This window comes from Dromiciops gliroides, chromosome X, assembly GCF_019393635.1.
Source record: "Dromiciops gliroides isolate mDroGli1 chromosome X, mDroGli1.pri, whole genome shotgun sequence".
Taxonomy (NCBI): Eukaryota; Metazoa; Chordata; class Mammalia; order Microbiotheria; family Microbiotheriidae; genus Dromiciops; species Dromiciops gliroides.
In genome coordinates, this window is record NC_057867.1 from 84,528,536 (window position 1) to 84,542,973 (window position 14,438).

At 38.3% G+C, this 14,438-nt stretch overlaps 1 protein-coding gene across 2 annotated transcripts in view; it reads right to left on the reverse strand.

Annotated features, from left to right (window-relative positions):
- Positions 1 to 14,438, reverse strand: part of LOC122733708 (E3 ubiquitin-protein ligase HUWE1-like) — a 94,277-nt gene that overhangs the window by 47,926 nt on the left and 31,913 nt on the right. For both annotated transcript variants that reach the window (XM_043974330.1, XM_043974329.1), the window contains exons 25-33: positions 12,145 to 12,267; positions 11,454 to 11,688; positions 8,680 to 8,910; positions 5,549 to 5,671; positions 4,721 to 4,816; positions 3,897 to 4,166; positions 1,939 to 2,091; positions 1,471 to 1,598; positions 1,097 to 1,178 (exon numbers count right to left, since the gene is read on the reverse strand). In XM_043974330.1, the coding sequence (XP_043830265.1) occupies positions 1,097 to 1,178; positions 1,471 to 1,598; positions 1,939 to 2,091; positions 3,897 to 4,166; positions 4,721 to 4,816; positions 5,549 to 5,671; positions 8,680 to 8,910; positions 11,454 to 11,688; positions 12,145 to 12,267 (1,441 nt within the window). The remainder of the gene's footprint in view (positions 1 to 1,096; positions 1,179 to 1,470; positions 1,599 to 1,938; positions 2,092 to 3,896; positions 4,167 to 4,720; positions 4,817 to 5,548; positions 5,672 to 8,679; positions 8,911 to 11,453; positions 11,689 to 12,144; positions 12,268 to 14,438) is intronic.

The following is a 14,438-nucleotide window of genomic DNA, read 5'->3' on the forward strand; positions in this document are numbered from 1 at the left end:
TCTCTCTAACCCTGCAGGAAAATAGGAGGGGCAAAAGAAGGAAGGTCAGAGTGGGGAAGGGGACAGACAGAAGCAAATCTCTTTTGAAGAGTGATAGGATGAAAGAAGATGAATAATAGAATAAATATCATGGGGAAGGGAATAGGATGGAAGGGAAGCAGTTAACAATAGTAATCATGAAAAAGAGAAAAGGGAAAAAATTGTACAAAAAATATTTATAGCAACTCTTGGTGGAGGCTAAGAATTGAGAATCAAGGGAATGTCTATCAATTGAGGAATGATGGAAAAAGCGGTGCTATATGATTGTAGTTGAATGGTTTTGTGCTACAGGAAATGACAAGTGGGATGATCCCTGAAAAACCTGGAAAGACTAATGAACACTGATGTATAGTGAGGTGAGCAGAGCTGGGAGGACATTGTGCACAGTGACAGCAGTGTTGTTCATTGAGCAACTGTGAATGACTTAACTACTCTCAGCAATGCAATGATCCAAGACAATCCAAGCCTACTATGCACCCCCATAGAAAGAACTGATAAAAAGAACATTTGTGGATTGTACATATATAACCTGGTTGTAATCTTGTGGAGGGGGGAAGAAAGGGAGGGAGGAAGGGAGAGAAATTTGGAACTCTAAATCTTATGAAAATGAATGTTGAAAAATACCCTTACATGTAACTGGAAAAAATAAAATAAATGCTTGTTGCTTAAAAAAAAAAAAGAAAAAGAAAGAAAGTGATGCACCCTCAATTACTAATGCCTTCCTTTGAAAAGTATATTTGATAAACACAAATTTTCATATTAACTTTCTTATGGTAGGAATAGTTTTACTGTTTGTATTTATATCCTAGCAAGATGCCTAGCACACAGAAGACCATAAATATTTGCTCATGATAAAGTCTTGCTCTGGTATGTTACCTAAACCTTCCTCTTACTAGGGAAACCAAGTCATCTAGAATCATCTAGAGTTGAGCAGTCCAATCTCCCAGAAGTGGGAAAAAGAAATGGGTCTTTTCTCCTTCCCCTCTCTCTGGGTCTTCTCTTTGGTCTCTGGATGTGAATAGTATTCTTTAACTTTTATGTGAGGTAGGTTCCTTACCTTATTCATTTGTGCTCTCCTCTTAGAGGAAATAGCTGTTTTCTCATAGAAATCTATCAAAAGTAATACTGGAGTGATCCACCTGAAAAGAGATCAACTATAAGGAAAGACAGAAGACTGCCCCAGAGGTGTAAAAAAAACAAAACAAAAAACAACTAAGAAATATCAGGTCCTTGACCCGTGAAAATTACATGACCCTAAGGAGAATTGTGGAGAACCTTAATATACTGGGGTAGGCATGTAAGGGGAAAAAGAGGTAGATCTTGAAGGATCACCTCGTCTAAATCCCTCCTTGTATAGCTAAGCAAACTTATAAAATGAGGTACAAGAAAGACAAAGACCATTAGGCCTTCAGGTAATTAACAGCAACTCACTTTGGGGTGTGGACCTCTTTCTGCTCCTTGGCAGCCTGCAGGCAGGGCTGTACTACTTCCAGCAGTCTGATCAAGACGTTGAGGATCCCACTGGATTCTACTACTCGAGCACAGGACAGCTTCAGTTCCTTAATCAGAAAAAGCCCACATGTGTGAAGCAAGGAAGGATGGGTGTTATATGAGGGGTAGAGGGTGGAATTTTCATTTGCTTGTATTTTTAAAAACCTCCCTGGCATCACAAGGGTTAATCTTTTGCCAGATAGTTCTAACCTCTAAGTCTTTTGAGTCAAAAGGTTGTAGGTGACTTTAAAGTGCTGAAATTACTTTGACAGTCCCTGAGGACACCCTGAGATAGCTGTGAAAAATTCCTTCCACTCTGAAAGAAGGAAGATTCAGTCACAAGGCTTCTCTTTTTTCTGAGCCCTGAAGTCTATGGCTATTGAAGTTTGTCCCGACCTTGAACCTTACCTCAAAGAGCAATGTAAGCAGTAAAATCCTGGTAGCCAAATTTGAAGCCTGTGGAAGGGTGGCCATCTGGCTGATCCACTCAGACACAGTTTTAGTGTCACTAGTTGTCAAAGGAAGAGCAGCTTTGATCAAAACATCAGCTGCTTCCCATACCTATATCAAGGAGGAAGGAGATGAATCTGGTAACTGGGTTTCAGTTACCACACTTTTATAGAGTTCCAACCCTTTAGCTATTTAAGCCTGGATAAGAACAAATCACACTTGTAGCACTTCTATCACCAAGATATAAAATAGGTGACTTGCCTTTTTTGTGGCAACACAGACTCAATGAAAAGGGTCCATAAGGCAGCTAGGTGGTTTAGTAGCTAGAACACTGGGTTTGAAGTCAAGATAATTCATCTTTCTAATTTGTCCTCAGACACTTAGTTGTGTAAGTCTGAGCAAGTCACTTAATTCTGCTTCAGTCTCCTCATCTATAAAATGAGGGTGCTGGAGAAGAAAATGGCAAACTACTAGTGTATCTTTGCCAAGAAAACCCCAAATGTGGTCTTAGAGGGTCACATACAACTGAAACAACTGAAAAAACTGAGTCATAAAGGATGAGGGAAAGACCTACCACTGTCCAAATTGTTACCCATCCCCTTTTGCCTTTTTCTGATTATTACAAAGTTTTTTCCTTTACCAATTCCAAATCTGCCCTTTTGCAACTTCCATTGACTGAACATATTGTCTTCTTTTCTTTAGATCTGTGAAAATAGTGTTTGTGCCTGCAGCCCATCCGTTTTCTCTTCTCTAGGTTAGCTCTTCCCACTGTATTCATTCTACTGATCAGCATTTGTATAAACTAAGATATGTTTATCATCTCATAGCATTCATCCAGATACTCTACTGCTTAATCATTTCCTTACTAAACAGTGACAACTTCAACTGAACACAACACTGCATAAATGGGTCCACTCCTGTAGTCTTCCATGATTTTTAATTGCAGTCTAAACTTCATTGTCTTCCTAATCAAACTGCTTTATAACCAAATTAATATGGCAGCAAGACTTTAGCCCTTTTCCAGATAAATTATTATCGAATTGTCTCTCTTCAATTTTTCATCTGTGAAATTAACCTAAGATGCTAGTATTTTACTTCTTATTATCAAGGTTCTTCTGAGTAGATTTGATTCTATTCTAACCTGTTGTAGTTCAGTTTTCTAGTTTTCAGGAATCTTTTGGCCTTATGTCACCTGAAAATCTGATAAGCATGCCTTCTAATGCTTTTCTCTAGAAACTTTTGTTTCAACTGCCAAACTACATGGCTATTCAGAAACTCAAGAAATTAATTCTTACTCCTTCAAGAGTCATACACCCTTGCTTCCAACCTCTACTCAATCATGAATAGATTTTATGTTGCTCAGGACAATGGGTAAAGTTACAAGTGCTCCATTTAAGAACAAACCATCAGAGCCATGTGACAATGTAATACTCTGCCTGCCAGAGTTGATGATAAGCACACTGTCATTAGGTATTGAGGCAGGGAGCCTAGATGGACACTTGTCTTAGAACAGTGTAGAGTTTTGCACTGGGGTAGAAGAGAAAGAGATTACAAGTATTCCTGTAGCTCCTTCTATGTGCCATGCACAGTGAAAAGCTTTTGCCTTTTCTTTTTAAAACACGAATATCTCATTTAATCCTCACAGCATCCCTCATAGGCAGGTGCTGTTATTATCACCACTTCACAGTTGGGGAAATTCAGGCAGGCAAGTTGACTGACTTGCCCAGGGTCACACATAGCTAGGAAGTACCTGGGACCAGATCTGAACTTGGGTCTTCCTGACTTCAGGCCCAAATGCTCTATCTGCTGTACCCCCAGCTGCAAAGTGAACAAAGCGATCTTCAGTCCCCCTTCTTGTTCTAAGAAGCGAAATCACTGGGTGTCCACGTACCTTCACAAGGCACAGGATCCCTCACCTGATTGACCACCTGCTTCAGAATCATGTCCCGGTAATCAGCTCCATTGCGTTTGATGGCAGTCATGATCAGATCACACACGCGGTACACAGTATCTGGTAGTTCATCCAGGAGGTGGAAGCAGCCCGGTAACATGGTGTCTGTGAAATTATGCAGTTCTTCTGGTTCCAGGGGCTCAGCATCCTGAAATTTCTCCAGACATTTGGCCTCTTCCTCTTCCTGTTTTTCCCGGGCCTTCCGCTCTTCCTCTTCCTTCCTACAAGCAGCTTCCTGGAAGCAGGTGAGAGTGATCATGGGGAGAGAGAACAGAGGGAGCCACCACATTTAGAACAGTATTAAAAGTTTAAAACTTTTTCTGCAATTCAGAGACCGTGCACCAGGACTCTTCAGGTTGTGTGTGGCCAGCCACCCCCCATACCCACACCCACACACTGATCCCATCAACTAAAATAAGTCAAGCAACTACCATCTATCCACATTATCTTTTAGCGGTTCCAAACAGTTTTCTTCTAGTCTCCAAAACAGAGAACTTTTGCAGTGGTGCCAATATTCAACTAAGATTAATAGTGGAGCACATTATCAAAGATAACCAAGCCACAAGATTCCTGCTGAAAAACTCCTTATCAGATTTACTGGATGCCCACTACTACTTCTCAGGGAGAAAGAAAAGGTTTGGGGGTAGGGGGAGAGGAGGGTTTGCTATTGAAATGTGGAAATGGAGCTGACATTAGTAGTACTGAAATCTCTTGGCTGGACTGTCCCTTGACAAACTGCTTTCAATCCCAAACAAAACATTAAGGAGGAAATCGCCACCACCTCCTTACCTCAGGTGATTCTATTCTCTGATCCATTGGGATGTCTTGTCCCAGAGACATGGCAATGGCTCTCATCATTTGGTCCTCTTCTGACATGCTAAGATCCTAAAACAACATATTGATTCAATATTTAGAATCTCCTGAAGCCCCTTCAATGGTTAGGTTAGAACAGGTTGATGATTAATTTTCATACTGAAGCATTTATCTTTGTGCATTTGAAGTGTTTGAAACAGCAGGAACTATCAAGACCAACATACCAATCTCACATTCAGGACAGGGAGACAAGACTTTGCACAAAACCCATATGGGTTTCTAGCTAGGCTTTTAACCTGTATCAGGGTTCTTCAATGAACAGGGAAACAGTATCAGGAAACTCAAATCACAGAAAAGGAGTTAGTATATATTTAATTTCTTTTTCTTACTAAATTAAAATTAAAGCTTTTCCCAATGGGAATTTATTAACTTAAAAATTTCCACTTAAACTATGTTTTTGTTTTGTAGGCTGCTAAGTGCACAGTGGATAGAAAGCGTAATATAAGAATTCAAATCTTTTCTTACATGTTCAGTAGTTGTGTGATCATGGCCAAACCATTTAATCGCTTTGTCTCTGTTTCATTTATAAAATGTGGATAATAATAGCATCTACCTCTCTGAATTACAAAGATAAAATGAGGGAATTAGAAAAGTGCTTTGCTAATCTTAACATTCAGTCTGGCTCTCTATCTACTATAACATCTCAAATGGATGTCTGTGTGTATATTTTGGATGACATTTTAGATTTATTAGTCTTCAGATTGCTGACAATGGAAAAAAAAGTAAACAAAAAAGAAAACTTACCCTAACAACACCACCCATGAGTGGGGGGGGGTGTGTTAACAGGTACTCAGTAGCTTGTTCCATGGTGCTGGTGTTCAATAAGGCTTCCATTGCATGTTCTCTAGTGAAGCCCATGTCCATTAGCTAGAATGAAAATCGCCAAATTTATTCCTCATATGTATTAGAGTAAAGAAAAAGAGATAAACTACATTGCTCTGATTTTTTCTCTTATAACATGACATTTTTTCTCTTATAACATTTATATATATATATATATATATATATATATATATATATATATATATATATATATAAAAACCTATATCAGATTACCTGCTGTCTAGGGGAGGGGGGAGGGAGAAAAAATCTGAAATTGTAAAGCTTGTATAAACAAAAGTTGAGAACTATCTTTACATGTAATGGAAAAAAAAATACTTTATTAATTAAAGAAAAAAGAGATAAACTATAGAATCAAAGAATGCCAATGTTAGAAATGCCTTAGAGATAGATAATTTACTCCAAAGCTCTTATTTTGCCAAGGAAGAAATGAACATGTTGTCATCCCCCAAAACAGAACAAGATCTATTTCTACAAAAGTATAGCAGCTCTTTTTGGGGTGGTTAAGAATTGGAAACCAAAGGAATGCCCATCACTGGGGGAATGGCTAAACAAATTTTGGTATATGACGGTGACAAAATATTATTGTGCTATAAGAAATGATGGGCAAGATGATTTCAGAAAGGCCTGGAAAGACATGTTTGTACTGATGTATAGTGAAGTGAGCAGAACCAAGAGAGTTGAATCAATCAAACCCAAAATAATTTAAATGAGAAGGGATAAACAGTAAACTGAATAAACTCTGTTAAGAGTTTTTCATATCCAGTATACACTGAAAACAGATTCAATTATGTATTACAATTAGAATAATTTCCTAAAAAATAATTTCATAATAAATACCTGGTTAATAGGATTATAAAAAAGAAAGAGAAAAAAAGAAGTCCAGAAGCATGAAAAAGTAGGAGATTTTAAAGTTACACATTATATTCCTAAAAAAAGAAAAGCAAGCCTTACAGAATAAAGTTTTGTAGTTTCTTGTATTTTTTTTCAGGTGAGGCAATTGGGGTTAAATGACTCGCCCAGAGTCACATAGCTAGTTAAGTGTCAAGTGTCTGAGGCTGGATTTGAACTCAAGTAGTTCTGAATCCAGGGCTGGTGCTCTATCCACTGCATTACCTAGCTGCCCCTTCTTTTGCAAATTCTGCATTAATAGTTAGTAGGACACTGGATTTGGAGTCAAGAAGATCTGTTCTGAATTCAATCTCAGAAACTAATTGGTTGTGTAAGCCTGGGAAAGTCACTCAACCTCTTTAGGGATCTTTTTGTACTGGTTAAGATCAGAATAGGAAAAAAAAATTAAAGAAGCCTAGAGAGGTGGGAAGGATAGTAGATATTTGAATAAAGACAGCCAAGATCACATGTAATGAAAATTTCTTGAAACAAATGTTATATTAAGTTTTTAAGTTCAACTCTCAGTTAAAATCTCATCTTCTCAACACTTTTTTTTTTGGTGGGGGCAATGACAGTTAAGTGACTTGCCCAGGGTCACATAGCCAATAAGTATCAAGTGTCTGAGGCTGGATTTGAACTCAGGTCCTCCTGAATCCAGGGCAGGTGCTTTATCCCCCAAACACTTCTTAATTCCTATTTAGGCTGGTTCTGGAGTCAGGAAGATGTAAGTTCAAACCCAGCCCGAGAGAAAGAAATAGCAAAACCCACTCCAGTATCTGCAAGAAAACCCTATAAAAAAAGGAGTCACAAAAAACTGAAAACATCTGTAACAAAAAACTGAAAACATCTGTAACAACACTTATCCTGTACATAGCTATTTCCCAATTCTGAGCTCCCTGAGGGCAAGATCCGTCATTTGTCTTCCTTTGTATACACACCATAGGTGCTTAAGAAATATTTACTGAGCAAGTACCTACAAATTTGGAAGACACTCACTTAACATTAACTTGAAACACTGGATATAAGCTACAAAAAGACAAATTTGAGTTAAAGCTAAATGACCAACTCTAACATTTGCTACAATAGATCCTAGGAAGAAACAGAGGCCCAGATAATGTAGCATTAAGTCCCAAAACTTAATTTTATTGCTTTGCAAATTTTAAACCGTTTTTATCTTGATTCTCTTGCTCTTGCCCCATAATTTGTTTAAGAAGTTGACTATGTGGGTATCTTAACCAGGGTCTTATTATAATTACTCAGAACTTGAACAAAATCTCACAAATTATATTATACTAACCTACTACTCTACATAAGGCATACAAATCACTTGACAACCTGTTACAATTCTCCAGAGACAGATGTATGGTCACTAGTCTTGGACTTGAAAGTCAAGAAGACCTGAGTTAAAATTTTTTCTTACACATTTATTAGCTTTTTTTACCTTTGTTTCTTCATCTATAAAACTGGGATTATACCTACTTCATAGGATTTCCAGGAGACTCAAGTAAGAAAGCATATGCAAAGCACTTTGCAACTCTTCAAGTATTATAAATGTTAACTATTAGAAAGGAAAGAACCAGTAACTTTTTTTTTTAGCATAGACAACAATGTTGTCATATGGCTGACTTGTGCTTACTACTTTTTCTTCAGTTTAGAAGAGGTGCTTGTTGTTTAATTATTCATGGCCAAGGTGGTGCAGTGGATAAAGCACTGGCCCTGGATTTGGGAGGAACTGAGTTCAAATCTGGCACTTGACACTTACTAGCTGTATGACCCTGGGCAAGTCACTTAACCCTCACTGTCCTACCCTCCACCCTGCCAAAATAAAAAAAAAAAAAATTCACGGCCAACCCTTCATGAGCTTGTTCTTGGCAGAATTATTGGAGTGGTGCGCTATTTCCTTTGACAGCTCATTTTACAATGAAGTCAATAGGATTAAGTGACTTGCCCAGGGTCACACAGCTAGGAAGTGTCTGAGACTATAGTGGAACTTACAAATATAAGATCCTAGGCCCAGCACTCTATCCAATGTACCTAGTTGCCCAAAAGAGATAAAAGAGTGCTTTCTATCCCATGGGATGCTGACTTTGACTTTACCTCTCCACCAATTTACCTTAAAAGGCAGAAAGTGAGATATATCAAACCTGCTGTAGTTGCTGTTGGTTCACTTGAGGTTCTCGGCGGGAGGCTCCTTCTTCTTGTCCAGATTCCTCCTCTCCTTTTGCTCCCTCTTTTTCCTTGCTTAGTCTGTCTTGGATAACAGGCTCTCCACGAAGGATGTGGCATAGGATGGCCAGCATGGATTCAGCCATCCGCCCACCATAAACCTTTAGAGGTTTCCGGTTCCACAGGTTCTTTATGCAGATGAAGGCCGCCTATGAGGAATGGATATAATGAAGTGGGCTTTTTTCAGGGACAGCACCAAATGTAAAAAGAACTTCTATACCTGGAAGGAGTTAGAAGCCAGCTAGTGAGAGGGTGAGGTTTAGAATACTTCTAAGTCTGTACAGGTTTAGATAATACTGTGAAGAGTAAAGTTACTTCCTCTGTTTCTTTTTCCTTGTGTTCAATTTAAAAGTTAACACTAACTATTTATAGTCATATGAAAAAATGTTCTAAATTAGCATTATAGAGTTATAAATTAAAATAACTTTTTTTGGGGGGGCGGGGCAATGGGGGTTAAGTGATACTGGCCACAAAAATTGTTTCCCAGCTTTCGGCCTCCCTTCTAATTTTGGATGCATTGCTCCTGTTTGTACAAAACCTTTTTAATTTAATGTAATCAAAATCATCCATTTTGCATTTCTTAATATTCTCTATCTCTTGTTTGGTCATAAATTGTTTTCCTTTCCAAAGGTCTGATAGGTAGACTATTCCTTTCTCTCCTAATTAACCTATGGTATCACATCTTATGTCTAAATCATGTATCCATTTTGACCTTATTTTAGTATAAGGTGTAAGATGTTGGTCTATGCCTAATTTCTGCCATACTATCTTCCAGTTTTCCCAGCAGTTTTTGTCAAATACTGAGTTCCTATCCCAGAAGCTGGAGTCTTTGGGTTTATCAAACACTACATTACTAGTGTCATTTACTACTGCATTTCCTGAGCCTAGCCTATTCCATTGATCTACCACTCTATTTTTTAGCCAGTACCAGATAGTTTTGATGACTGCTGCTTTATAGTCAAGCTCCAGGTTTGGTACTGCTAACCCACCTTCCTGTGAATATTTTTTTCATTATTTCCCTGGATATTCTTGATTTTTTGTTTTTTTTCAGATGAATTTTTTTATTATTTTTTCTAGCTCTATAAAATAATTTTTGGGTAGTCTGATTGGTATGGCACTGAATAAGTAAATTAATTTAGGCAGTATTGTCATTTTTACTGACTTAATTCTTAAAAAATTAATTCCATATTCTCCCCTATTCTCGGTACTCCTAATCTCCTTTGTTCTCTTACTGATCTTTCCTTGACAAACCTCAGTCCTAGTACTCCCACTTCCTTTACTCCTATTCATATGCTACTATGAATGGCTAAAGTCACTTAACTATATTTACAGGGTATCCTAAAAAATCTATGTTAGGGTCTTATTATTACTCCCTATTTTACTCCTTCCAATAGCTATTCCCAAACTTCTTGTTTTTGCCCCTCATGCCTTCTTTCATAGAGAAAATTGAGGCTGGCTATTCACTGTGAATTCCCCTTTTCTTCATCTGATGACTACTCTGCTTTCTCAAGCCTGTCAATCTATCCAAAAGTGCCTGCTCTTTCATTTTCTTAAGCAGATCACAATCATAAATTTCTCTCTATATGCTTATGTAAAAAACAAATTAAAATGTAACAGATATTAACATATAATTATTATATAGCTCTCCTATAACTCTCCTCTCTCACATGCCTAGAAAACTGCCTCTTTTCTCTTAAACAAGTGTTACCGAAACTTTACATCTACCTGCAATAACTTAATTGCCAAAATCAGTGGTCTTTTCTCAGTCATCATTCTTGATCTCTTTTACATCTAATACTGTTGGCTACTCTCTGCATTTTAGTGACACTATTGTTTCTTGGTTCTCATTCCCTGTCTCCCAAGTTTCTATTATGGGCTCTCTTTTCTCTTGCTCACATTTTGTCATCTCTAAGCCTAACTAGACATTTATAACTGAATGTCTCATACATAAACACCTCAAACTCATGTGCAAAACAGAAATCATTCTCTTTCCCCAAATTGTTTCATTTTCTAAATTTCTTGATTTCTGATGAAAGCACCTCTGTTCTTCCAATTTCCTAGGATCATTCTTATTTCCTTAATTTACGTATCCAATTAGTCTCTAAACATTGTGGTGTCTCCTAAATAGCTCAGTCTATTCCTTCTTTTTAGTAATACAGTCACCATCTTAATTCTTGTCTATATTTATTTGAATGGCCCCCAAATTAATTTCCTTGCTTTAAGTCTCAGTTTCCACTTGCCCCTTCACTACATAGCCAAAGCTATTTGAAGATCTAAGTATTTTTCTCTACTACTCATTAAATTCTAGAGGCCCTCTATAATAAAATATAAACTTTAGATTTAAAAGTTCTTTACAGCCCCATCTTTCTAGTCTCATTATGCATTCATTACTTCAAAGGAAAAATAGTCTTCCTCAGTTTCTCTTTTTCTTCAAGACACAGCTCAACCACCATATTTTAAATCAGGTCTGTTCTAATCTTCAAGTGAAGATATATGTCCATATCTTCCCTAACAGGATAAATGCTTGTATTTTGATTTCTGCCTCTGTGGTCTATAGTACTGATCAATCTCTACATAGAACAGACTTTTCCTGTCCCCTTTGTTTATTACTTAATGAGTTCCTAAACAATGCTACTGATTGCCAAAAAATCCTACATTTTCTCTTCTAGGAATAAGACATCCCAAAACTCACCTTTTGAGTCACTACAAGAAAGCGAAGGGCACTGAACTGTGGGTAGTTTTGCCCCCCGGGAAGCTTAGAAGGGAGGGAGTGTGGGGATTCAAGTATAGTTGTTGGGTTCACCATTTTTTCTACAAGCATAAGCCAAGCATCTAGAAACTCTCCTGTGCCATCAGGTAGGTCTGGATGTTCAAGTCCCTCAGAAACAGGAATTTTGCCTCCCATGGAAAGAGCCCAGTTGAAAGTCCTACATAAGAGAAAAAAGTGATGAGAAAAATGTCACTGAGATGGAAGGGAACATTTCAGTACCTGTCAATTCCCCCTTTCTTTTATTATCTTTGTACCCAATTCACTGTTCTCAAGCTCAATTCAAATTACAGTGTTCTTTCTTATTCAAATTAAGTGGCACGTTTATAGTGAAATTTCTAGATATTCTTCAACAGAAGCAGAGATTCTGGGGTGGGGGGCAGGAATTGGGGAGCTAAATTATTAAGGTAAGAAACAGCATTATCTTCATCTTAGCAAAAGAGGATGGAACCAGTACATACTAAAAATATTTCCTTTCCTGGCACTCATAAAAGAGTGACTTGATAACTAATTTTCTTCCCTTAGAGAGTATGCCTTGCTCCAAGAAAAAAGACAAAGAAAATGTATGATTCAATTCTCAGGGAAGAAACCATTCAGTATATGGGGGCATTCTTACTCAAAAAGAGCATTGTGGCCACCAAAGCAGAGGAACTTCTGTAGCATGAGGTGATAAGGATATTTTCTCTCATCAAACAGCATTGGAGAAGTGAAGCCAACTGAACAGATGAAAAAAGTCAGCCTGTAGAAAAAAGCAAAGTGGGCTAACTTGTTCCCAATTATAGAAACAGAAAGGGAAGATAAACAGTATTAGACAACTACAGAATGTTAAGCCAGAAACTTAAAAAATCATCTGCATGTTAGAAGTTTAACTAATCACAGTTAAGGTGCACTTTTTTTTGCAGGGCAATGAGGGTTAAGTGACTTGTCCAGGGTCACACAGCTAGTAAGTATGTCAAGTGTCTGAGGCTGTATTTGAACTCAGGTCCTCCTGAATTCAAGGCCAGTGCTTTGTCCACTGCTCCACCTAGCTGCCCCAAGGTGCACTTTTTAAAAAAACCAGAACATAAGGCATAGAAGGGACCTTTGGACTCTGCACTTTAGAGACTTAACAGTAGAAAGTTCAACACACTAAAATTGTGTACTTTGCTCTAGGAATCCACTAGTTTGAATCCTATTGATCCACCAAGAAATAAAAGCTTAACCAGCACAAGTGTAGGACCTTCTTTGCCTTCCCTTATGGAACAGTAATCAAATTAACAAGAACATGGATACTGGAAAAAGTGTGATGAAGGAGGATGTGACTCTGGTAACCTCTGTGCGTCTCCAGATAAAAGTTCCCTTTCCTAGGCAACAGGTGGCATGACAGGTCATAAAATATAAAGCTTGGGAATCTAGGAAGCTCAAATCTGGCAAATCTTTGAAACTTATTTTCCTCATCACATGTAAAAAAAGAGCATGTTCACCCCAGGTCTGTTGTGAGAGTCAAAGGAAATAATTGTAAAGCACTTAAGCATATGGCCAAGCACATAGTAGGCATTGGTTCTTGAGGGACTAACTTCTGCCTACAGCATATGATACATAATAATACATGCTTAATATAATATTTGTTTATTCCTTCACCCAATCAGGACTCTTCATTTTACAAAGTACTTTTTTTTCCCTTTGGGCAGGGCAATGGGGGTTAAGTGATTTGCCCAGGGTCACACAGCTAGTAAGTGTCGAGTGTCTGAGGCCGGATTTGAACTCAGGTACTCCTAAATCCAGGGCCTGTGCTTTATCCACTCTGCCACCTAGCTGCCCCACAAAGCACTTTTAACTTCTCTATGCAGGTACTTTCACATTTACCTGACAAAATCTCTTCTGACCTCCAGTCCTGCACTGCCAACTACCTATTGGACATCTCGAAAAGGATGTTTAACTCATTATATCTCCACACTCCTCGAAACTTACTTTCTTTTCCCTCTTCTCTATTTTTGCAGTCCTAGCACTACCTAAGAATAATCATAGACTCCTCATATCTCACCCCTCACATCCAATTTGTTGCCAATACCTGTCATTTTTTCCTTTGCAACATATCTCACATATACCTTCTCCTCTGATACTGCTACCCCACTGGTTCCTAGACCAATGCAATAGCTGCTGAAGTGTCTGGATGCCTCAAATCTCTCCCTACTACCTTTCAGTCAAAAATGTGCCTTTTCTAAAGTGCAGGTCTGATCATGTTGACCTTGTAAGGGGCTAAAATTCTAGCTAGTCTGTCTAAAATATCTAATGAGTGGTCACCAATAAATTATAAGCTTTAGCAAGAGTTAGACTTTTAAGCATTTATTAAGGAGAATAAGAATTTGGTGAAGAGAAAGAGAAAGGCCTAGATTCATCTATCTATTAAAGGGAGAGAGCATTCTTAGCTCCACTCTCAACCAAAGTCCTGATGAAAGAGCGCAAGCTTGCCAGCCTCACCCCCTCTTCTTCCCATAAGCAAACGTCACCTCTTGACATCAAAGAGCTGCATGTCTTGCCCTCAGACGCCTTCTCCTCATGGCGGAGTGTCCTGCAGTAAGTCTTGAGCAGGTGGTGTCATTCCAATCATTACAACCTCCTACTCAATAAGCTCCCTATAGTGATAGCAAGGTGGTATAGACAATTGGATTCTGCATCTGGATTCAAGAAGACCTGAGTTCAAATCCAGCCTCTAACATCTGCTAGCTATATGCCTCTGGGAGGGTCATTTAACCTTTATTTCCCTCTATTTCTTCATCTATAAAATGGGGATAATAAAAGCACCTTTGTGGGGCAGCTAGGTGGTGCAGTGATAGAGCACTGGCCCTGGATTCAAGAGGACCTGAGCTCAAATCCAGCCTCAGACACTCGACACTTACTAGGTGTGTGATCCTGGGCAAGTCACTTAAC